Here is a 24,358-nt window from a genome sequence, read left to right on the forward strand (position 1 = left end):
CTGGGGGCACCGGCTCACCTGTGTGCGTTTGTGCAGGGGGAGGGGTGGCCAGCGCCATGGAGCAGCCTCCGGTTGCCCGACGGCAGTGGGTGGCTCTGCTGGCCCCAGGGCTGGGCGTCTCTGCAGATAAGGCATTAACAGTCCCTCCGCGGACGCACCCTGCAGATCTGCTGACGACTGGCTCCGTTCTGCCCAGGTGCGTGGGGCGAGGTGCCAAAGGTTCTCTATAAAGTGCCCGGCTCCCAGCCCACGGCCACTCGCCCTCCAGCTTCTGCCCTGCCTGCTGTGTGCAGAGCCATCCAGCGACCACCATGGTGAGGCTCACGCTGCCCAACCCCGGCCTGGACGCCCGGATCCCGTCCCTGGCTGAGCTGGAGACCATCGAGCAGGAGGAGTCCGGCTCCCGGCCCAAGTGGGACAACAAGGCACAGTACATGCTCACCTGCGTGGGCTTCTGCGTGGGCCTGGGCAACGTGTGGCGCTTCCCCTACCTGTGCCAGAGCCACGGAGGAGGTAGGCTGGCCGGGCGGGGCTGTGGGCCAGGCCGTGGCCAGGGAAACTCAGACACACGCAGAGACCCTGGGCGGACGTCCTCCCCAGACCCTTGGCTCCCCAAGCACAGAGGCGAGAGGAGAAGCCGCAGGGCGTGGGGGAGCTGGGGCCCCCACCTGCCCTTGTGCCCAGTTCCTAGGCTGCTGGTGAGGAGATGGGCCTGGCCGGCACGGCCCCAGGGCTTCGTGTGAGGCTCCAAGGAGGACCCCGAGTTCCAGACTGGCAGTCCTGGAAGGTTCTGGCCCGAGGGTGGGGCCGGGGAAAGGTTGCTTCTCCCGGTACAGCCCCTCCTCGGAGGACGCAGGGCCGAGCCCTCCTGGGCATCACCTCTCGTCCCAGCCCCACAGGCGGGCACCTGCCAGTGCAGGGGGCAGAGGAGGTAGCTGGGTTGGGGGCAGGTGCAGACTGGGTGGCCAGAGCCTGTGGACTTGGGCCTGGAGGCCGGGGAGCCGCTGTGCCCCCCCGACACACAAGCCTGTTGCTCCTCGTTCCTCTGGCTCCTGGGGCCGAGGTGGGCATGGCCGCTGCTAGCATGGAGGTGACATTTGTGCTCCTGCTCAGTGGCCCTGAGCATCTGAGAAGTGGCTCCCAGTCCCGGCAGGGGGCTGCACGTAAGACCCCACACTTGGGCTCGGCCTTGGGCTTGGTGAACCCCGAAGCTGCTGCCCCCATAAACCTGCTGCTTTCTCGGTGGAAGGTCCAGAAGGGCCGGGCGCCCTCAGGAAACAGGCTTCCTGCTGCCCTGGGGCCGTTTGTGGTGGGCCGTGGGGGTCCCAGCCTCCGTTCAGAGCCCGGCCTCGGCGCGCCCTGTTTTTTCTCACCGTGGAGAGCGTGGGGGTCTCAGCCTCCATTCAGAGCCCGGCCTCGGCGCGTCCTGTTTTTTCTCACCGTGGAGGGCGTGGGGGTCTCAGCCTCCGTTCAGAGCCCGGCCTCGGCGCGCCCTGTTTTTTCTCACCGTGGAGAGCTGCTGTCTCTCACACGGGCTTTGTGGTGGGAAGGTTTTTAAAGAACAGAGACGGGCTTTTCCTGAATCCGTTTTGCCTCCAGCGTTGTCGAGGAGTTGATCATGGCCTTGGGGGGTGGGCGCTTCACGAGCCTCCGGTCCAGCCGGCACTTCCCACTGGAGGCAGGGCGGGGTCCTCGGCCACTGCAATGCTATAGTCCCTGACAGTCCCCAAGTCTCAGCTCACCAAAGCCTCAGGGACTTCCTGGCCACTGTCCTCACTCCCTCCCCCAGGGCCCTGTCCTGTGGGGAGGATCCGTGCTCTGACCCACACCCCAAGTTTGTTTAGCTTGGAGGAGAAACTGAGCCACAGGCACTGGGGACGGAGGAGCAGACGTATGCCTCCTGGGAAGGGGAGGGGTGGGACTGCCCGAGCCTGCCTGGGAAGTTACTTGTCTTTGCACAGACGGGCAAGTTCTAAGATGTAGGTTTGGGTGGGAATCTGATGGGGCTCCCAGCACCTCAGATAGTCCCCACTCTGACACTGAGAGACCAGCCGCTGTGCACGGTGGAGCCTGGGAGTGAGCAGCTTTCAAGCAGCGGATGCTGGCACCACACCCTGGGCCAAGCTGGGGTGGGCAGGTGCGGGCAGCAGGCAGCGGGCTCCAGGCAGGCAGGCCCAGGTGAGGAGGGCCGAGCTGCTGGGGTGGGCAGGTGTGGGCAGCGGGCTCCGGGCAGGCAGGCCCAGGTGAGGAGGGCCGAGCCGGGCTCTGGGATGTGCTGGTTCTCAGACGGTCCTGTTCCTGGGGTGGACACCAGCAGGTCCTTCTCCCCAGACCCCAGACAAGCTGCCACTGACTTGGCCTTTCTGCTGGGCCACCAAGTCACCTGCTAGACTCTGAGGGCCACTGTCATCTGGGCCCCCATCAGCTGCAACATCACAGGTGGCTCCACAGGGTTCTGGCAGTGCCCCCGGCCTGGAGGAACCCCGTGCCTTTTGGTCACGCTGTGGGGGCCGACCAGGACCCCACACACCAGACCAACGGCCTAAAAGAGCTGAAGCCTGCGTTGCAGCCGGAGGGACTCAGGCCAGCAGGGCAGGGCCCTGAGAATGGAAGACGGCTCTGCAGGCCACTGGGTTTCCCACCAGGGCACTCGTCTCCTGGTGAATCTAATCGGGGCTGCAGCTCGGCCGCCAGGAAGCTTTCAGGGAGGCAGCTGACAGGACCCGGGGACACAGGGTCCCCGCCTCCGGCTCCGGGGGCCTCGTGGGCGCCAAAACAGTGGAGCAGGCAGCATCCCTGGGAGGCCGCACCCACAGACAGCGCGCCCTCTCTCTGTGCATCTCAGTGAGGGCTCCAGCATGCACGCCGTGTCAGTGACACCAGATTTCCTAATTTATGCGGGTCATCGAGACCAAATCGAGGGGAAGCAGGCAGCCAGGTCCTCCTGGCTTCCCTCCTGGAAGCCTCCTGAGTGTTTGGGATTGTCCTTCGAGGTTGAAAACCATTACGCCTCCGAGTCTCCTGTGTCTTAACAGATTTTGCCGTCCTTGGAGAGCCTGTGCCAGTTGGGCAGGCTCAAGGGACCCTTTCCTGAGGAAGGGCATTTCCAAACGCAGCCACCACTCACCTGAGCCAGCTCAAGGGCACGCTGTGCCTGGGCGTTCTCACCTGGGAAACGGGTGTGATGGCAGAGCCCCCCTAGGGCGGTGTTCAGGTGGGGGTCGGGTGTGCAGGAACAGCAACCGAAAGCCGTGAGACGTGGTCAGCCAGGGCTCACCCCACTCACCCCCACCTGGGAGCACCACGTCCCCACGGTGGGGCCCCACAGTGCCAGCGGCCCAGGCGGAGATGCATTCACGCCCCCCTGAGTCTGTCCAGAAACCTCGGCTGCCCCGTGTGTCCCCGTCAGTGGCTGCTGACAGAGCCCACCCCACAGCTGGGGTGGACAGCCCTCAGGGGCTGCCCCCCAGCTCTTCCACACACGGCAGTGACCAGTGACGATGCCCGTGAGAGAGGCGGGAGCCTGAGGAGCCGCCCCTTCCAGGACCGTGTGGCCCCAGCACAGCTGTTTCCGGCTGTTTCTTCTTTGCTGCTCAGCACCTGGCCCCGGGGTCAGCTTTTCCCTGAGTCCGTCTACAGCTATTTCTTAGCAAAAATCCAGGCAGCATTTACTTGGTGCCACAAACACCACCTGCTGGAGAGAGAAAAAAGGGGAAGCTTAGTGCCTGCGTGAGAACTGCAGCTCGCTCCTCCCCGCTCCTCCCTCTCCTGGTTTCCCACTCAGGACAGACAGGAAGAACTGTGTGTCTGTGCTCAGTGTCTCTTTCCCTCTGGCTGCTTTCCATCTGGCCACGTCCCCCTTCCCCACCCCATTCTCTCCATTACCTGCTTCCACCTGAGTGAGCCAACGTCTGCAGCGCAGCAGACAGGCCTGGTTTCCAGGGACCTTTGCAACCACATCCAGGCGCCCTGCACTGCCCCATCAGGTGAAGCCACACGGTGTTGTCTGGGCGCCGGCAGCCCTCTCTCCTTCTCTCCTTCCTCTGCGCCTCACCCCACACTAGGAAGAAGTCGCTGGGTTTAAAAGACAAATGTTCATATTCTGGTGGCTTTAATTGTCGGGAATGCTTGGCTTTCCTTCAGTTTCTTGGGGCAGGACGGCCCCCTTCACTGGGAGCAAGGGAGGCCCTGGCTGCCTCCGGGCTGCGTTTGGGGTAGAGTGGGTGTGTGCCCCCCAGTCCTCTCTGTTCACTGCTCCATGCTGAGCCTGAACCCCAGGGGTCGGGGGTTTGAGGGTCTCCTGCCCCAAGGAACTTTCAGAAAGGAGAGCCACCAGGAGCAAGGGCAACAACTGAGACTCTCAGAAGAGGGGACACCCTGGTGGGGTTTTCAAGGCTGAGTAGGAGTTTTCTCAATGGAGATGGAGTGGTAGGAAGACCCAAGCATTTAGGGTTAGGGCATAGTGGAGGGAAGGGAGGAGATGGAGGACGTTTGGGATCATGCACTTGCTTTTTCCCTGGTAATTTTGTCTGGAAGAGTTTCAAATCAAGCTCTTGGGAAAAAAAAATTGGAGGAGCGAATCTTTTCTTTTTTTTTTTTTTTTTTTGAGACGGAGTCTCGCTCTGTCGCCCAGGCTGGAGTGCAGTGGCCGGATCTCAGCTCACTGCAAGCTCCGCCTCCCGGGTTCACGCCATTCTCCGGCCTCAGCCTCCCAAGTAGCTGGGACTACAGGCGCCCGCCACCACGCCCGGCTAGTTTTTTTTTTTTTGTATTTCTTAATAGAGACGGGGTTTCACCGTGTTAGCCAGGATGGTTTCGATCTCCTGACCTCGTGATCCGCCCGTCTCGGCCTCCCAAAGTGCTGGGATTACAGGCTTGAGCCACCGCACCCGGCCTTCTTTTCTTATTTTAACCCAATGAGCAGGCCCTGCTGAGGTCTTGGGTGTCCCTGCAGGTGAGCCTGCAGCCCCCACCCCCTCCCATAGAGAACCCGCTGGTGGGCATCTTCTGCACCAGCCTTGGGAACCCGCTGGTGGGCGCTTCCTGCACCTGGCCTTGGGGACCGGCTGGTGGGCATCTCCTACACCTGGCTACCATTCCCCTCTGCCTTTCATCTCACGATGAATCCAGCATCCCGGCAGCCCACCCTACACACCTGGCTCTCCTGGAATTCCCCACCTACAGCTCCTGCTTCTGAAGGAACCTGTCCCTGGAGCCCCAGCTCAGAGAGAGGGACCTGTGCACAGGCCAGGACCTGTGTGGGGATAGAGGCCTCAGGCTCCAGAGGGCCCTGTTCCACCCAACGGGCAGGCACTAGGTGGACAGAGGGAGGAGAGAGAAGAGGCTTGTGTTAAACTGGGAGAGGGAGGAGTGAGAAAGGCTGGCAGGGGGCAAGTAGGGAAGTCACGGCTGCCAGTACCTGGCTCCTCCCTCCCTTCTCTACCCACCCCTCCCTTCTCTACCCACCCCTCCCTCCTCTCTCTCTCTCTCTCTCCATCGCCCTGTCTCTATTTCTCTCCTTCTCTGTCTCTTTCTGTTTCTGTCTGTGTGTGTGTCTCTCTCTTTCTCCGTGTCTCTGTCTTCCTCTCTGTGACTGTGTCTCTGTATGTCTGTGTGTGTCTCTGCCTCTCTCCCTGCTTCCCTCTCTGTCTCTGTCTCTCTGTGTCTCTGTCTGTGCGTGTGTTTCTGTCTCTCACACACGTGCAGTGCCATCCCCTGAGGATGGTAGTTTGGGGTGTGACATGGCCCTGCTGGCTGGGGAGACAGTGGCTGAGTCGGGGAAGGGAGGCAATGGGAAGGGAATGGGGGGAGCTCAGGGTTTAAGAGATTTGGTGGGAGAAGAACAAATGGAACACGTGTGTGGGGAAGGAGAGTGAGGGAGCCCGGCCTGGGGACGGGAGGCTGATGGGGGCTTGGTTCTGCTGGTGGGGCGGGTGCAGGCGGGCGGGTCACACATCCCGTCTGAGAGGCCCCAGGGACACGCAGCGTGAGGAGGGGCTGTTGCTGGGACCCCAGTGTCATGTGAGCAGCCCCACAGCCCTCCCTCTCAGGGTCAGTCACCACGGGACGGAAAGGTGGCCCAGGAGACAGGACCCAGGTTGGGATCAGGCTCATGGGGGTTTAGGACCTGCACACCCCCAGGCCCTTCAGCCACAGCTGTGTTTGGAATTCTTGCGCTGTTGCAGCTGCTGACCCAGGTCCCAAAGGCTGTCGGCTTCGCTGTGCTCACCCCGGCTGCAGCGCGGGCCTTCCGTCCAGCCTGGGGCAGGTGCGACGGGAGCTGCTTCCGCGTCCCCATAGCAGGGTGCTCGGGTTCAGGTAGGAGACGCACTGCGTGGTGTCAGGCCAGCCTCGGAAGTCGGGCCCCGTGGCCTGCACTCCTCTCTCCTGTTCCCTGACCCTCGTCCTTTTCCACCTTTGGGCGAAGGACCCACTGGTGTCCACGCTGCCCTGGCTGGATGGGAGTCCTGCCAAGGTCGTGTCTCTCCTCGCCCTCTGCCAAGCACCTTGGGCACTGTCACGACGCCCAGGAGTGGCTGCAGCTCATCCTGTGTGTGTAGCCTTGGGGCCTTGTGGCTGAGCTGGGAGGCTGTGCGTCCACCCACAGAGGGAGCGGTCAGGGCCGCCTGCTTGGCCGGGCGAGTGGAATTCGTGGGCGTGGCCAGGCCCCTTCTCCGGGTGCTGAGCTCTGAGAGGAAGCCAACCTATGCTTTTCAGCTTTGGTTTTTCGAAAGAGAGAGAATTTAAAGACATGAGGAAACGTGAGTGTGAAATCCTTCTAAGCATCTGCGATTTTTCCTGAATCTCTTCTCCTGGTCCCAGGCTGACTCTGAGCCTCTGCATCTGCGATTTTTCCTGAATCTCTTCTCCCAGTCCCAGGCTGACTCTGAGCCTCTACGCCTGATGACCGCAGGAGCCACGTGGCTTCCTCTCAGGATCAGCACATCCCTATCTTTTATCCAGTTCAAACCAATGTTCAAACAAACAACTCTCCAGCCAGTTGAAACACTAAAAGTGGCCCTCGGTTTAGACCATGAGTGATCGCTCTCAGTGCCTGGACAGTCCCACTTTCCTGCTACAGTTCTAGCCCAGACTGAATGGCTACAATTTCACAAAGATTAAATAGCATCATATGTCAAAGGTGGTTTTTCACTGTTCCAAATTAGAGAATTAGCCCCAGAATGATGGCTGAAGCTGTCCTTTTAGGGCAAAGAGGCAGCAGAGCGGAGGTGGGTAGATCCACCATAAGACAAAACTGTTGTCACAGCAGAAGCAGAAATGTCTCAATGTAGTTCTTTTTGCAATTTTTTATTGTTACTGAATACATATATGTAAAATTTGCCATTTTAATCATTTTTACACGTACAGTTCAGTGGTATTAAAGACACTCACAATGCCATGTAACTAGCACCTGGACCCAGGTCCATCTTTAGAACTCTGTCTTAAGAACCAGAACGGTTCCCACTAAACCCTAACACCCCACTGAGGCCACACATGGTTGCCAGAAAACAGTCCCTCCCCACAGGCATGCCAAATCCACAGATCGTTCATTAAGCCAAAGAAGGACGTGGCAGGTGCAGCCGGCACAGGTGGGGCAGGGGCGGGCACGCTGCTGTTGGAAGCCCGTGGCTGGACAGGCAAAAGCAGCTCCTCCGTGGGACTCCTGGACTGCCAGGGGGTGGGCAGGGAGGTCGACTCACAGGCAGTAGCTGTGGTTGCAGGTTGGTCAGTGCACACGGGGGCATGGACCACACCTCGCTTAACGACCACAACGTCCCGAGGTCCCACAGGTGGCCTCAGCCTGTGTGATGGTCAGGAAAGGCCAGCTGCCCAGCAGTGCTTCCAGAATGTGGAGTCAGCTCTGGCCCTGATCCCATGGACTGGCTGCTCCATCTCAGCTCTGTTACCCCCGGTGGGCCAGCCACAGGGGCTGCAGGGTGCTGTGAATGGCTGCTCCTGAGGGAGGCCTTCCTGCTGCCCGGGGCCAGCTCTCAGGCATGGCGGACTTCTCCCGTTGCAGGAGCCTTCATGATCCCGTTCCTCATCCTGTTGGTCCTGGAGGGCATCCCCCTGCTGCACCTGGAGTTCGCCATCGGGCAACGGCTGCGGCGGGGCAGCCTGGGCGTGTGGAGCTCCATCCACCCAGCCCTGAAGGGCATAGGTGAGTGCCTCGGAGCCGCTCCACCCGGGCCCAGGGGTCCCCTCTGCCGTGGAGCCATTCCACCTGGGCCCAGGGTTCGCCTTGCCGGTCTTAGCGCCCCTGCTCCGCCTTCCCTGTCTGTGTCTGGTGAAACAAAGGTCCCAGGTTCATCTCCTCTTGGAGGCCTTTGGAAACTCCAGGCCACTCCTGGTCACCAGGAACCAGACAGGCCAGCAGAGGCTGCCCGAGTCCCTGGGAGCCCAGGGCCCAGGAGGGTCCAGACTCTGGACAGCAGAGTGACCCCTCAAGCCCTGCCCAGGGTGGCGCTGCCCAGGGTGGCGCTCAGTGAGAGCCCAGGGCCCAGGAGGGGGCGCCAGCCACTGCCCTCCCAGCCTCCTGTGTCCACTCCCCCACATCTACTGAGGAGGTCCCCAGCACCGACACCCCCAGACATAGTCATTCATTTATAAGCTCTGGGGCCCAGGAGCAGACCCAGTGCAGCCTCACCAAGAGGTCACGGCTCATTAAGGCCTCAGAATATGGGCAGGCGGTGAAAGACGGAGGAGGAAAGGGCAGGGTCCACTCCAGAAAGGGGTTTGAGTCCAGGAAGCACCTGCCCTTCAGAAGCCTGCAGGCCTGAAGCAGAGCCCACACCCTCATGCCGGCCTCTCCCTCAGTCTCCAAGGCCTCCCTCCAGGCCCAGGGCAGTGCCCACGCCCTCTCCTGAGTCTCCAGGACCTCCCTCCTCTCTCTCTCTTCCTCTCTCTCTGTCTCTGTCGCTCTCTCTGTCCCTCCTATTCTCTCTCTTCCCCCCGCTTCCTCCCCCCACTCTCTCTCCCGCTCTCATTCCCCTCTCTGTCTTTTTTTCTTTCCCCCTCCTATTCTGTCTGTCTCTTCCCTGCTTTCTGTGTCTCTCTCTCTCTTCCCCATCTGTGTCTCTCCCTCCGTCTCTCTTACCCATCTCACACTCACATATTCACAACACACACTTGGTTTTGAGTTTGAAACTTCGGTAAAGCCTGTAGTACACAGCACACTCTCCATCCTGCCTAGTTGTCCCCAAATAATTGAGAAGATTCCCCTCTGCAGTTCCTGCTGTCTCCCCTCTCAGGAGTCCTCCACAGGGAAGGTTTTCTTGAAGCCCACCCACCTGTCCTGGGCACGGGGGCTTCCTGGTTTGGGGCAGGGCCAAGTGGGCAGTCCCCTCAGCCTGTAGGCAGCAACCAGGCTACTGGTACATCAAAAGTTCTCTGCCAAGGCCGTGGCCTGGAGGCACCTGCTGGAGGCTGCACTGGGCAGGTGAGACCCATGCTTGGGGCCAGCCAAGCAGGCATGTGCCAGGAAGGTGTGAGCCGGGAAGGCGTGTACGGGCTGCACCACGGCATCAGCTGCACAATCCCGGCCCGCACTGGGTCTGCCCCTCAGATTCTGGGGCAGCCCATCCCGGCCGCACCCTGTGCCAGCCCTGGGACCTCCTGCTCAGAGTGGGGACGGGTGGCCAGAGGAGGGCGTGCCTCGGCCCCAAGCCTCAGCAGTAGCCTCCCTGCAGGCCTGGCCTCCATGCTCGTGTCCTTCATGGTGGGCCTGTACTACAACACCATCATCTCGTGGATCATGTGGTACTTCTTCAACTCCTTCCAGGAGCCTCTGCCCTGGAGCGAGTGCCCGCTCAACGAGAACCAGACAGGTGAGCCCCTGCAAGCAGCCCTGTCCGCCTCACCTGTGGGCTGCCATGCCTCTCCTCGCAGGCACATGACCTCACGAAACTCAGGTCAGGCGTGGCAGAAACCAGAGCCCCAAGGCAACAGGGCATCAGAAAATGGCAGCGTGAGAGAAAAGGCCTTCAAAGTGGTGGCTCTTTTGTCGGGGGTGTGGTGGAGGCTGAGGCCCTTGGAGGAAAGTGTGGGAGCCCAGCGGGGGCTGTGCCCACTCTGAGGGCCCGTGGTCACCAGCCTGGAGTCCGGGGCTGCTGGGAGGCTGCTCCCTATTCTCCAGGAAGGGACGTGGTGTCAGGACTGCCGCCTCCCGCCCCATGCATCCCTGCGTTGCTCTGCACAGGTGGGTCTGTCCTGCCCATGTGGGCCCCGCACTGCCCTCTCACCCCGGCCCTTCCAGAACCCTCTTGCCCAGGGAGGGAGCGTAGGGGACAGACCCTCTACGTGTGACATGCAGTCAGCTCACGGCGATTCACAAGTGGCCCCGGGGCCTGAATGGCTTGGTCAGCACCGGCTTCTGGTCTGACCAGCGCCCCGGGGCCAGCGGGACTTCCCTGCATGCTGCTGTTCTGTTGAGGCCAGCGAGACGGCCCCTCAGGTCGGAATAAGACAGGTCCTCTCACGTGCAACCCTCACTGCACTCTGGGACTGTCGGGGCCCTTTCCTGCCTCTGGGGGTGTGGGGTCCTCTGGAATTAGACCAATTCCTCCTTAGAAGGGTCTCAGGGTGGTTCCACAAGCCCAGAGAGGCCCACGGTGGTGACAGTGTGTGGAGTGGGCAGTTGCAGGCGAGGGCCCCAGCCCAGGAGCACACACGCTCTGAGGCTGTCAGACTTGCACAGAGAAGAGGGAGCAGCGTGAGGCCCAGGGTGCACCTGAACGTTGGGACTGGAGCCTTCTAACCAGTGCACCTGTGTAGGCATGTGTGCTCGTGTGCTCACAAAGGCGTGTGTGTACGTGGGGTGTGCAGGTGTGTGTAGATGGGTATGCAAGGGTGCAGCTGTGCATGTGTGCTGTGTGTGCACATATGCCTGTGTGTGCAATGTGTGTGCACACATGTGTGTGCACATGAGCATGTGTGCTGTGTGCATGTGCATGTGTGGGGTGTAGAGGTACATGTACCGGATGTGCACGTGAGGATAGTCACGCTTGTGTGCTGTATGTGTACATGCATGTGTATGCATGTGAGCAAGTGTGCCTGTGTGCATGTGTGTGCTGTGTGCATGTGTGTGCTTTGTGTGTCCATGCATGTGCGTGCATGTGAGCACGTGTGTCTGTGTGCACGTGCATGTGTGGGGTGTGGAGGTACATGTACCAGATGTGCACGCGAGGGGGCAGCTGTGCGTGTGTGCTGTGTGCGTGTGTGCTTGTGCATGCACGTGAGCATGTGTGCCTGTGTTCATGTGCGCATGTGGGTGTGTCACTGGTGTCAAGGCCTCTGGAGCAGCTGGCATTTCTTCCAGCTCAGGGCCTTCCATTCTTCTCCCTTGGGGGACCTGCACCCTGAGGTATATGAATGGCCCTCTCCCCAGGGTACGTGGACGAGTGTGCCAGGAGCTCCCCTGTGGACTACTTCTGGTATCGAGTGACGCTCAACATCTCCACGTCCATCAGCGACTCGGGCTCCATCCAGTGGTGGACACTGCTGTGCCTGGCCAGTGCATGGAGCGTCCTGTACATGTGCACCATCCGCGGCATCGAGACCACCGGGAAGGTACTGCGTGGGCCCGGCGAGGCTGCAGGTGCTCCAGAGGGCAGGTGTGGGCAGCCCTGCATCCGGCTGGCTGCACTCTAAAACCCAGCTCTGGGGGTCCCGGGCTCCGCCTTTCCCCAGACCCCACCAAGAGAGCTGCCTTTGCCCTTTGGCTCACTGGCCTGCGCGGGAGGGGCCCTGCCTGCCCTGGGTTTCCCGAAATGACCAGACTTGGGGCCCCAGCAACTTGGCGTTGGCCCACACGACACTTAGCGTTGTGTAGGAGTAATACAAACTACTGGAAAGAGACGACGACGACAATGATGATGATAAAGTAGGAAGGTGGAAATGGAAGAGTGAGGCTCCATCTTCCCTACATGGGAATCTTTGGTGCGAGGTCCAGAGCAGCCAGCCCGTTCTCCTGGTGGGCCAGCAGCCTGTGAGGCCCTGACCCCCTCCCAGCTCATCCCATATGCCCCGCCCCCTCAGGCCCGGACCGCTCCCTCCCCAACCCCCATCCCACATGCCCACGGCCTGCAGGCCCTGCCCCCCATCCCCACCCATTCCACATACCCAGCTCCCCACAGGCCCTGCCCACCAACCCCCACCGGTCCCTCATGCCCCACCCCACACAGTCCTGGGCCCCCTTCCCCACATGCCTCAACCCCCACAGGCCCGGCCCCCCTCGCACCATTCCACATACTGGACTCTGCAGGCCAGGACCCCATCCCCACCCATTCCACATCCTGGGCCCCCTACAGGCCCTGCCCCCCACAGCCCCTGCCCCCATCCCCACCTGTCCCACATGCCCTGCCCCCCCACAGGCCTGGCCCCCTCCCCACCCTTCCCACATGCGCCGCCCACCATCCACCTGGCCCCCTTCCCCACATGCCCCGCTCCCCCATGCCCGGCCCCCTCCCTGCCCATCCCACATGCCCCGCCCCCCCGCAGGCCGTGTACATCACCTCCACGCTGCCCTATGTCGTCCTGACCATCTTCCTCATCCGAGGCCTGACGCTGAAGGGCGCTACCAATGGCATCGTCTTCCTCTTCACCCCCAACGTGAGTCCGCAAGGCTGCCTTGGGCCCAGACCCCCGGAGAGGCCTGGCTGCCCTGTGCCCCCGCCAGCCTCAATACCAACTCTCTCACCCATGGGGACAGGCAGGCTGCTGCCCGACCAGTCCCAGGCCTGGGGAGGTCCACAGGGCCAGCGAGGGCAAGGCCTGTCCCTGGGGCCCAGGGCAGCTCCTGGGGGCGTGGCTTTGGCCCTGTGAGCTGACGGAGTCCCCACAGGGAAGGAACTAGCTGCCACCCCAGGGGGACCGTGGCCTGTCCTGACCACCCCAATAGCCTTGACCCTCCCCAGCCTCCCTGGGACCACACCCTCCCAGGTCCCCATGGCCCCACCCACACCGCGAGTGGCTGAGGGTCTCCATGTGGTGCAGGTCACGGAGCTGGCCAACCCGGTCACCTGGCTGGACGCGGGTGCACAGGTCTTCTACTCCTTCTCCCTGGCCTTCGGGGGCCTCATCTCCTTCTCCAGCTACAACTCCGTGCAGTGAGTGCGGGCATGGCGGGCCTCAGTTTCCCTCTCAGTCCTGGGAGGATCTTGCTGGGAGGATAAAAGACAAGGTGGAAAGTGCTCTGTGGCTGTGTGGCCGGGGCCTCCGTGCCCCGATGGGCCCGTTCCCTCATGCTTAGGGACCATGTGAGCTGAGTCTAGAGTACAGCGTGTGGAGGAGGGGCAGGTCTCCTTTCGAGGATGGCCAGGAACCCGCGGCCTGCAGCTTTCCCCACACCCGTCCCTCCGCAAGCCTGGTGCGGGCCTCTCCTATGCTCTCCCCAGTTCCCTCCTCCATGCCCATATCGCTCCCAGCCCACCCCTGAGCATCCCAGGCCTCCAGACATGTGGCGCCCCCAACGACCTCCACGTCCCTGACCGGTCTGATCTTTCACTGCCCCTTCCCCCCATAGCCACTGTGCATACCCTGGAGTCCCCAGCAGCGTCTGGGAGGAGCACAGCTGGTGTCAGTTCATTTCCACTTGCATTTATGAAGCACCTACTGTGTGCCCAACCGGGTGCATCAGGGCCCGCCCTCAGTGACCTGCGGCTCTGCAGGTTGACAAGCAAGCGCAGAAATTGTCCTGTGTGCAGTGACCAGAATTTCAGAGCAGAAGGGGCTGGGGGTGAGGGAAGGACTCCTAGGGGTCAGGGTGGCCCTCCAGGCTGGGAAGGTGCGATTGGAGTCAGACACAGGGGACACTCAGTGCAAGGGGGCAGGGCCTGGGCAGGGGGGGTGGGGCCTGGGTGTGAGGGGCGGGGCTGGGCAGGGAGGGCATAGCTGGAGCGTGGCTGGGGCTTGGCAGGTGTAGAGCCCAGGCAGGGAGGGCTGGGGTGCAGAGAGAGGTGCACTTGGAGGCACGTGCAGGATGGGGTTGGGGGCAGAGAGGATGTTGGAGGGACAGGAAGGACCCTGGAGTCATTGTGCGAGCACTGGGTGGAGCGGCTGAGGTGGAACTGAGGGTTTTTTGTGGAGTGGCTGAGGTGGAACTGAGGGTGAATTATTTTTATAACAGCTTTATTCAGAAAACTTGTATACCACACAATTCCCCCATCTGGAGTGCCCAGTTCAATGGTCTTAAGTACATTCACAGAGCTGTGAAGCCAGTCATCACCACTGTCCAGTTCTAGAACATTCCAATCAGCAAAAGCCCCACATATGTGAGCAGCTGCTCCCCAGTGCCCTGTCCTCCTGCCCTGGGTGAGCACTGATGCGCTGTCTGCCTCTGTGGCTGTGCCTGGTCTGGACATTTCCTGCGAATGGCGTGGCCACATTGCCACAGCCTTATGTCTGATCCTTGCATGGGGCACGACATCCTCAAGGCTCGTCCCATCACAGTTGGCGTCAGAGCGCCATTATTGTTTAGGGCTCAGCAATATTTCATGGTGTGCGTGGACTACGGTTTGTGCATCATCCATCTGTGGACATTTTCCACATTTTGGCTATCGTGAGTGATGCTGCTATGAGCCCGTGTACGCATTTTTGTGGATGCACTTTCATTCTCCTGGGTGTGCACCTAGGAGTGTAGTTGCCGCGTCATATGGGCCTCTGTGTGCAGTCCTTGGAGGAGCTGTCAGGCTGTTTTCCACAGTGGCTGCTCCACTCACATTCCCACCAGTGTGTAGGAAGCTCCAGTTTCCCTATATCTTCACCAACACTTGTTACCATCTGACTTTTGTTTCTGGCCATCCCAGCAGGGATGTGGTGAGGTCTCGCTGCAGTTTGATTGGCATTTCCCTGAGGCTAACACATTCGGCTTTTGATGGAAGCATCTGGAAGGATGGTGTCAGCATCAGCCAAAACAGGAAGGGTGGAGTGAACTGGCTGGGTTGGGTCAGAGAGGTTGGGGCTTGAGTTCAGCACACACTGAGCACAGGGTGCCTTTAGGAAATGGTGAGGTCTCAGCGGCCGAGCAACTGGACAGGACGCCTAGGGTGGGGGCTGGGGAGAGCGGGTGTGATGTCTTTGGCCTGGAGCTGTCCCTAGAGGCCTGATGGAAGTTACCGCAGGCATGAGACGGGGAGGGAAGAGACCTGAGCTCTATAACCAGAGTGGTTTGGGGAGTCAGGAGCAGTCAGAGCCCCGGGCAGCCCCTAAGCTGAGACCAGGTCAGCAGGACCAGGCACTGCCCTGGGGCCACCTCTGCATCCCCCGAGCCTGCTCAGAGTGGAGCAGGGGCTCCAGCTGCCTTCCTGTGTCACTCAGTGGCTCAGCCTCTCGCTCCTGGGGCTGGCGCTCTGGGCGGGACGCAGGTGCTGCCCTGTGCTGTGTCCTGACCTGGGGCCTCATCGCCAGCCGCCATGACACTGGTCTTGTCTGCAGCAACAACTGCGAGAGGGACTCGGTGATCGTGTCCATCATCAACGGCTTCACATCGGTGTACGCGGCCATTGTGGTCTACTCCATCATCGGGTTCCGCGCCACACAGCGCTATGACGACTGCTTCAGCACGTGAGTGGCCGTCCCACCACCCAGGTGCCTTGGGATGCGCCTCCAGGAAGCCTCCCGGCCTCCCTGGCCCCAGCAGGCCATCAGCCTCGATCTGACCCACAGGAACATCCTGACCCTCATCAACGGGTTCGACCTGCCTGAAGGCAACGTGACCCAGGAGAACTTTGCGGAGATGCAACGGCAGTGCAACGCCTCCAACCCCGCAGCCTACGCGCAGCTGGTGTTCCAGACCTGCGACATCAACTCCTTCCTCTCGGAGGTAGGCCCGTTCCGGAGCTCGAGGCGGGGAGGGGACACCCCTTGCTGGCACCTCAGAGTCCGGCCACCCCTGGGCCCCTGGCCTGTGGAGGACACAGATGCTGGGCTTCCTCCGGGAGGCCCAGCTCCCACTGTCTGTTCTGCCTGGTGTCCAGGGCTCTTCCGTCTGGGGTGCTGGTGTCTGCCAGGCCATGAGATTTCACTTCTGAGGCTCCTGTTACACTCAGAGGCAGAGGCTCAGAGGCAGGAGCCGGGGAACACCATGGGCTGCCCCTGCATTCTTTCCCATCAAACACACAAAACACTCCCTGGGACCATCTGTAATGTAACAACTTCTATCAACACTGAAAGAGTTTGTGTAGCTGTTTTTGAACTTGTGAGGCCACCAGGACAGGTTTTATTTTGGACCGGCTGGCACGTCTCAGTCACGCTGATACTGAGGATACTCCATGTGACGAGTGCTTTCGAATACTCTTTCCATAGTTAATGAAGTTTAGATGCTGCTACAATTAAAGGTCGACATTTGCTGATTTTAATTATGCAGTTTTCTTTTGGGGAGCCACCCCATATTTTGCGGGCATTAGGCACTTCAGGACCCAGCGCTGCTACTCCAGTGGCCGTGGGGAGAAAGCTGGGCAGAGCGAGCCATTTCCGTGCCAGCTGGAGCCAGGCAGAGGGCTCCGCGGCCTCTCTCAACCCTGTTTCACCAACTGCAGGAGGCCTCCAAGTGCAGGATGTGCAGGCAGGAGGGACCCAGCAGGGCCGTCCTGGTCTAAATGTCTTTTTTAAAAGCAACTTTAACGAGGTATAATTATGCACCATGAAATTCACCCATTTGCAGTGCCTTGCACAGCCATGTGCAGCACCCTGTCCGTGCCCGCAAGGTTTCCGTTTGCTGTTGCTCCCCACTCCTGGCAGCCCCAGGCACCCCCTCTGCTGCTCTGCCCACCTGCCTTTTCTAGAAACGCCACAGAAAGAAACCCCGTGGTGCACGATCTTCTGGCAGGGCTGCCCTCGGCAGTGCCACTCTGAGAAGCACCAGAGTTGCTACAGGTCGGCGCCTCCATCCTGGCACCTCCTCCCACCTCCTCCCACCTCCCACCCTGCACTGAAGAGCAGCGTGCCTTGTATGCACGTGCTGCCGCCTGCTTCTGACAATTTCCTTTAAACTCTTCAGAGCCCTCCACAAGCCATGTCCTGCTGTGTAAGGGGTTACTCTTGTCCCTGGAGCTCACATAGATGTGTTAAGCGGCCATGAAGGACCCTGTCTTCGGGTGGGTCCTTGAGTCCTCCCACCTCCAATCCCTGAGCCAGTACCCTGCAGGGTGCCCCACTGAGCTGGGCAGGTCTCTCAGCCTCATGGGTGGAGGTTTGCCTTCCGAGATTCCACAGCCAGGACCGCTGATCACCAGGACCGTGATGGGCCGGGGCCTGGTTCTCGGTGATGGTCTGGGACCAGACACAGGAGCAGAAGGTCAGCCATGGGGCCTCCGGGTGGCTGCACCTTGGTGGTTCTTATCCAAGAGCCTGTCTGTGGTCACAGCCTGCTCTAACTCGGCCGTCGGCCACTTGACTTCCAAGCACGTCCAGGGCATGCATTTATTAACAGGCGACTCATGTAACACCTCGTGTACACGGCTCAGCCGCGCTGGATCAGGGCTGTGTGGGCTGTGAGGTCTCAGAAGCTCCCTGTGTTGGGAGAGCCCGTCTGTGGGCGGAACGGGGCTCTGAGTGCCGCTTGGTGATGGGATCCACTTGCTGGTCGTGATGCATAGTTCAGCTTTTGAAAATACACTTTGGGCCTGAAAGATAAGATCTAGCTATTTCATGACAACTCAGACCTGCCCGCCCCGTGCTGCGTGGCTTGGCGATGCACAAAACCTCGGGCAGGGAGGAGAGGGAGTCCATGGGGGGCAGAGGCCCTGGTGACTGTGTGTCATCCGTGCAGGGTGTGGAGGGCACAGGCCTGGCCTTCATCGTCTTCACCGAGGCCATCACCAAGATGCCAGTGTCCCCACTGTGGTCCGTGCTCTTCTTCACTATGCTCTTCTGCCTGGGGCTGTCATCTATGTTTGGGAACATGGAGGGCGTCACTGTGCCCCTGCAGGACCTCAGAGTCATCCCCCCGAAGTGGCCCAAGGAGGTGCTCACAGGTGCGTGTGCAGTCGGGTGGGGTCCCCATGGCAATGGTGCCACCTGTGGGGTGGCAGCCCCTGGGGTGTGAACAGCTCTGTCCCCTGGCCGTGTGTGCAGCCCCTGGGTATGTGGGCAGCTCAGTCCCCTGGCCGTGTGTGCAGCCCCTGGGTGTGTGGGCAGCTCTGTTCCCCGGCCGTGTGTGCAGCCCTGGGGGTGTGGGCAGCTCTGTTCCCGGCTGTGTGTGCAGACCCCAGGTGTGTGGGCAGCTCTGTCCCCTGGCCGTGTGTGCAGCCCCTGGGTGTGTGGGCAGCTCTGTTCCCCGGCCGTGTGTGCAGCCCTGGGGGTGTCAGCATCTCTGTCCACCCGGCCTGCAGGCATCATCTGCCTGGGAACATTCCTCATTGGCTTCATCTTCACACTGAACTCCGGCCAGTACTGGCTCTCCCTGCTGGACAGCTACGCCGGCTCCATTCCCCTGCTCACCATTGCCTTCTGCGAGATGTTCGCTGTGGTCTACGTGTACGGTGTGGACAGGTAGGGGCCACAGTGGGGACCGGTGCCTCTAATGCAGAAAAGCCAGGTCACAGGGCATTCCTGTGAGGAGGACCGGGGCCGTGTTCAGGGTACAGAGGGAGAGTCTATGACCTGGGGCCTCGGCTGGCCACAGAGGCTGGTGTACACCTCTCCTGGCGGGAGCAGAGGGCATCAGCAGGGCCCTGGCCCGCCGATAATGGGAGCTCCGTGTTGCTGGAAGCCAGGAAGCCCAGTGGAGCCCAGACCTTGGCGGTGCCCATGCAGAGAGCCAGAGCTGCATGCTCAAGGCCGCTGCAGGGCCCATGGCCAGAGATGCTCCTTGTGTGTGCTGGGGGGTGGGGAGTGCCTTATGTCCCCGGCGCTCCAGGCCTTTCTAGGGACACAGAGGCTCCAGTAGTGTGGTAGAGCCTCAGACAGGGACTCTTGGTCGGAGCCACCACAACTTTAGAAATAATCGGACAAGGCCGGGCACGGTGGCTCACGCCTGTCATCCCAGCATTTTGGGAGGCCAAGGTGGGCAAATCACTTGAGGTCAGCAGTTTGAGACCAGCCTGGCCAACACAGTGAAACCCCATCTCTACCAATAATACAAAAATTAGCCAGGCATGGTGATGCATGCCTGTAATCCCAGCTACTCGGGGGACTGAGGCAGGAGAATGGCTTGAATCCAGGAGGTGTTGAGGGGAGATCCCACCACTGCACTCCAGCCTGGGTGACAAAGTGAGGCTCCATCTCAAAAAAATAAATAAAAGGAGAAGGAGAAGGAGAAGAAGAAGGAGAAGGAGGAGGAGGAGGAGGAGGAGAAGAACAAGAGGAAGAAGAAGAAGAGGAAGAAGAAGAAGAAGATGAAGAAGAAGAAGGAGGAGGAGGAAGAAGAAGAGGAATAAGAAGAGGAAGAAGAAGAAGAGGAAGAAGAAGGAAGAAGAATAAAAAGAAGAAGGAGGAGGAGGAGGAAGAGGAGGAGGAGGAGAAGAAGAGGAAGAAGAAATAATTGGACAGACTCAGTTAACATTGATCAGGCACAGCCCTGCAGGCTCCTGGCTTGGGAAACCTGTCCTGCGTCCCTGGCAGTGGGGTTTGCAGGACACAAGGGCAGTAAGCTCTTCAGCACTGGATGAGTGAGGACAGAGCTTGCACCAGCCCCGGGGAGCCATGGAGAAGGCTGAGGGACACGGCACGCTGGCCATGCTATTCTAACATCACACAGGTATTGTCAAAGAATGTTTAGGCCTAACGTGTGGGTTAGCTGCAGGCTGGTGCTGCCGGGTGTGAGGTGCATAACCGTCTAAATGTGGGACATGTGGGACCAGCTACTCCTCACATGCTTCTACAGGGACCAAGGGTACTCACCTGCACACTGCAGGCCTGGGACCAGCTTCGGTGTAACCTCCTGCCTGCTCCATCCTGATTTCTGCAGACAATAAACTCCTTTGTGCAGAAGAGGGTTCAGCAGAGGACGGGAATTGAGCCGTAGGGTGGGGAAGGTGTGGGGTTTTCCAACTTCAGGGTGCTGCTAAGGAAGGCGAGGCTGCGGGTGTCTGGCGGCACTCCCTCCTCCAACCCCCCATTCTGCACCGGTGACCACCTCAGGCGTGGGTGTGGGCGGGGCACCTCTGACCGTGGGCTTGCCATCGAGCACTGGCTGGTGATGTCATAGGACAAAGACAGCTGCTGGCCGTGCCCACAGACGGCTCTGCTTGAGGAGGCACCCATGGGCAGGAGTGAGGGATGGGGCCCTGGCGAGGGGAGGCTGGGCACCTCGCAGCACGATGCCATCTGTTCAGGTAGCAGAATGCACAGAAAGCTTGGCGAGTTGAAGCCCAGCTGGTAGCAGCAGCGACAGCTGTCTCTGACCTTGGCAGGTTCAATAAGGACATCGAGTTCATGATTGGCCACAAGCCCAACATATTCTGGCAAGTCACGTGGCGCGTGATCAGCCCCCTACTCATGCTGACCATCTTCCTCTTCTTCTTTGTGGTCAAAGTCAGTGAGGAACTGACCTACAGCATCTGGGATCCTGGCTACGTAAGTGCCCAGGCCATCGCCTGGGGTGGGGAGAGGAACGGGAAAGGGGAAAGGAGGACACACATCCACACACATGGCACATGCACACAACACACAGCCACATACATGGGCACACACGCTCACACTCAGGTGCAGTCCAGCCACCACTCCATCGACTTGCTGGTTCCCCCTCCCTGACACCAGCGTGTCATGCCATCCCAGGAGGGAGGTGGGTGGGCTGGGAGTTGGAAGGCAGGGGAAAGAGAAAGCTGGAGGAGCCCCAGGCCAACCTGCCCACCCCACAGGACAGGAGGTAAGAGTCATGGGGCGAGGGGCGAGGGCCCTTTGCCCCAAAGTGAACCCCGCTGGCTCCTGAGGTGCCTACTCACCCATGGGACTCTCTCCCCAGGAGGAATTTCCCAAATCCCAGAAGATCTCCTACCCAAACTGGGTGTACGCGGTGGTGGTGATTGTGGCTGGAGTGCCCTGCCTCACCATCCCCAGCTATGCCATCTACAAGCTCATCAGGAACCGCTGCCAGAAGCCAGGGGATCGTCAGGGGCTGGTGAGCACACTGAGCACAGCCTCCATGAACGGGGACCTGAAGTACTGAGAAGGCTGAGCCCACGGCGTGCCACACACTGGTGTCAGGGAAGGAGGAAACGGCAAGACCTGTGGGGTGGGGGCTGGGCTGCACCTGCATGTGTGTGAGCATGAATGTATCCTCACATGTGTGTGTTTGTATTTTATACACATGTGCCATGTGTGCAGATATGTGTCATGTGTGCATCTACATGTATGGACACTGAGTGTGCACATGTGTGTATGCATATACATATGTGCGAGTGTGTGTTGTACATGTATGTGCCATGTGTGTGGATGTATGTCATGTGTGCATGTACATGTATGGTCACGGTGTGAATGTGCACGTGTGTATTCATATACATGTGTGCACGTGTGTACATGTATATTTACTGCCCATGTGTGTGCATGCATGTATATATGGACTACATGCCTGTGTTGTGTGTGGTGTGCATATGTGTGAACACATGTGTATACATGCACACACATGTGCTTGTATAATGGGTGTCCACATGCATGTGTGCATGTATACCTGTGAGTGTATATACATGCATGCAGTTGTGTGTACGTGTGTTCTGCGTGTGTGTGCATGCATGTACATATGCACATGTGTATATGTGCATGCATGCCTGTGTGATGTGTATATGTGAGCATGTGTACATGGGTGTGTGTTTGTGTATACATGTGTGTTGTGTATAAGTGTATGACGCATGCTCATGTGTGTGCATATGCAGGCATGTGTGTATCTGTGCATGCCTGTATGTATGTACACATACAGACACGTGTGGATATGTGTGCGTACACATCGATGGGACACATGCCTGCCACTCAGGGCCCAGCCGTCCTCTGTGTCCGTCCTTGCCACAGACACAGGATGCATGTGCAGAGGCCTGGGGAGCAGACCACTGGGGATGTGCTGCACCCTGCACATGCCCAGGGGAAGCGGAAGCTGCAGCCGGGGTGGGGGACACCTCCGTGCTTCCTCTCTGTGGATGGCAGGAGACGAAAGCACAGGTTACTGTCTGGGCTCCTGGGAGCGACTTTTGCTGCCCACCCCCACCCATCCCCTTCCCCTTGGTGTTGACCTTTGACCCGGGGGTTCCCAGGGCCCCGTAGCCCTCGATCGGGAGCAGCCTCTCAGAAGCCAGAGCGGGCAGTTGCTGGCGATTCTGAGAAAACTTGGCTGCATCGTCCGGAGCCATGCCTCCAGTCGGCCTCTGCCAAGTCTCTGCGTCCTGGCCATTTCCTGGCTTAATGAATGCCAGCCATTTAATCATTGCTCCTACCACCACAAATAGATGAGCAGTTAAATAAAACTCAACTTGGCATAATTCAAGGCAAATACCACTCTGTGCATTTTCTTCAGAGGACATGAGCTGTGTGAATTTTTAGCCAGCCTTTGGAAAAGATGGGTTACAGGGTAACTCGACCCTGGCACCATCCTTGGGCACTCTATGTGTCCAGGGCACCTTCAAGGACCATGCAGTCCCCAGAAGCCTCCAGCCACTGCGCCACTCAGTGAAGCCCAGCCTGGCACCTGCTCTGCCCCCATCACGGGATGGGCCCCCGTTGGGGTTCGACGTTTCATCTCAGCCACAGGCAGTTGGCACTTGGGACATCTGCTTCAACGGACAGGTCACCTCTGCTTTCCATGGAAGAATCTGGATGCTTACATTAAACTGATGTTCTGAGAATTCCTATGGGCAGGACTGAAAGCCTGGTGTGTCCTGGTGTGATGTTCCACTCACAGAAACCTGGTCACACTCGTCCCTTCCAGCACCCCATCCAGCGGTGACCGCACACACTGACAGCACCCAGTCCAGCGGTGACTGCACACACTGAATCCTCCTACCAGCCTCTTCCACCCCTGCTGACTGTCACTGGGCCTTGGGATGGGCAAGACTCCACAGCAGCAGAGGTGTGGGGAGGAAACATCACGACCTCTGCCCCCAGCTGTGATGCCACTGAGGGGCTCGCCTGCTGATGACTTCAACAGGGTCTCACCTCATCTTTTCCTGCTCTTTGGCCCTCAGTCAAGAACATTCCCATCAGTGCCCCATTAATATGCTGCCCTGTGGCACCTGCCTAGGAGGCCCAGCCAGGCGTGCACAGGTGTGCATTGGTGTGCCCCGGTGTGCACAGGTGTGCCCTGGTGTGACCTGGCGTCCACTGGTGTACCCTGGTGTGCCTGCCATAAGACCCTGGGTGGGAGCTCCCATCTCTTCTACATCTCCTGATTCATGCGTTGTTTCGTAGGTTTCAATGTCTCTGTAAATGTGGTAGAAATGCAGGTTTTGTGGGCATAAAGTATACGTTTCTAAATAAATCCCTTCTATTTAATATTCTCACCCTAAAAGTTACTGTTGTCCAGACGTAGAGGGATGAGTGAGCCAGTGACCTCAGAGGGGATGGTGGGGACGGCAGGTCCAGCTCCTGCCTCCTGGGGGTCTGGCTTTGGAGGCTGGCTCTGAGGAGGCCATGGCTCAGGCCCGTGCCTTCGCGGCGGAGGCCAGTCAGCTCTTCTCATCTTCTCTCCTCACACTTCCTCTCACTCAAATAAGAACCTTCCAGAAATGTGTCCACCTGGGCCCCTGCCCTGGGACTCATGGATTTGGAGTTGTGGCTACACGGTTGAAGGGCGCAGTGTCCAGTGGAACTGGGAAATTGCGGGCCTGGGAGCCCTTGGCCTGTCCCTGGCAGGAGCATCTGCAGGGGGGAGCTCCAGAGTCCAGGGAGCACTGTGGGGAGCTCCTTAGAGCTGAACTCACCCGGTGTCAACTCATCAACCCTCTTCCCACGGGCGGGGGTGCCCCGAGCACAGCAGAGGACTCACCCCTCAGCCCCCTGCCCCCACACACAGTGGGTACCTGTCACCCCGTCCTGCCCAGTGGCCCGAGGGCAGCAGTGGGTGTGAGGGCAGCCCCCGGCCTCCCAAGAGCGGCCGAGAGGATCCCTGTGTGAATCCGGGCTTTGGGTGCGTGCAATCTGATCAGAGCTGTTTCTGACAGTGACGGAGTGAAAATCTACAAGTATCTCAAGATCAAAAGGTTAAATAAAACATAAGAAGAAATGTAAAACAATTAAAATATGCCTCAGTCTTGGGAGTCCTGGTGTCCACAACAAAAATCATGAGGCTGTCCTTGCAAATGGTCCTCATGGTGCTGGGGGTGGTGCCAGGCCTGGCATTTGCCTGGAACACAGAGCATGAGAGAAGGAGCAGAGGATGTGGGTGCCAGGGAAGGAGCCCAACGTCGGAGCCAGGGCCTGGGCCCAAGTTACCCAT

General features: G+C 59.6%; 1 protein-coding gene across 7 annotated transcripts; it reads left to right on the forward strand.

Moving 5' to 3' along the window:
- Positions 1–255: 255 nt before the first annotated feature.
- Positions 256–23,415, forward strand: SLC6A19 (solute carrier family 6 member 19). 7 transcript variants are annotated; one of them, XM_073993115.1, is made up of 14 exons: positions 256–513; positions 6,186–6,318; positions 8,021–8,161; positions 9,690–9,827; positions 11,387–11,568; positions 12,499–12,609; positions 12,994–13,106; positions 15,433–15,561; positions 15,664–15,820; positions 17,768–17,972; positions 18,330–18,489; positions 20,352–20,514; positions 20,903–21,058; positions 22,540–23,415. In XM_073993115.1, exons 3-14 carry the CDS (start codon positions 8,029–8,031, stop codon positions 22,756–22,758), a joined length of 1,866 nt encoding a protein of 621 aa, XP_073849216.1. In that variant the 5' UTR covers positions 256–513; positions 6,186–6,318; positions 8,021–8,028; the 3' UTR covers positions 22,759–23,415. The 7 variants fall into 7 exon arrangements, with proteins under 7 accessions (XP_073849216.1, XP_073849217.1, XP_073849219.1 ...); XM_073993116.1 differs by lacking the exon at positions 9,690–9,827; XM_073993118.1 differs by lacking the exon at positions 6,186–6,318 and having other exon boundaries at positions 12,221–12,609.
- Positions 23,416–24,358: the final 943 nt, after the last annotated feature.

Source organism: Macaca fascicularis, chromosome 6 (genome assembly GCF_037993035.2).
Source record: "Macaca fascicularis isolate 582-1 chromosome 6, T2T-MFA8v1.1".
In the NCBI taxonomy this organism is placed as follows: Eukaryota; Metazoa; Chordata; class Mammalia; order Primates; family Cercopithecidae; genus Macaca; species Macaca fascicularis.

What these genes read in the sequence shown, in the direction of transcription:
- SLC6A19 (XM_045393498.2), top strand. Translation starts at nt 312, where the DNA reads ATGGTGAGGCTCACGCTGCCCAACCCCGGCCTGGACGCCCGGATCCCG. An exon ending in TCAACTCCTTCCTCTCGGAG is followed by an intron (nt 15,821 to 17,767) that starts GTAGGCCCGTTC and finishes TCATCCGTGCAG; the next exon opens with GGTGTGGAGGGCACAGGCCT. An exon ending in TACGTGTACGGTGTGGACAG is followed by an intron (nt 18,490 to 20,351) that starts GTAGGGGCCACA and finishes TGACCTTGGCAG; the next exon opens with GTTCAATAAGGACATCGAGT.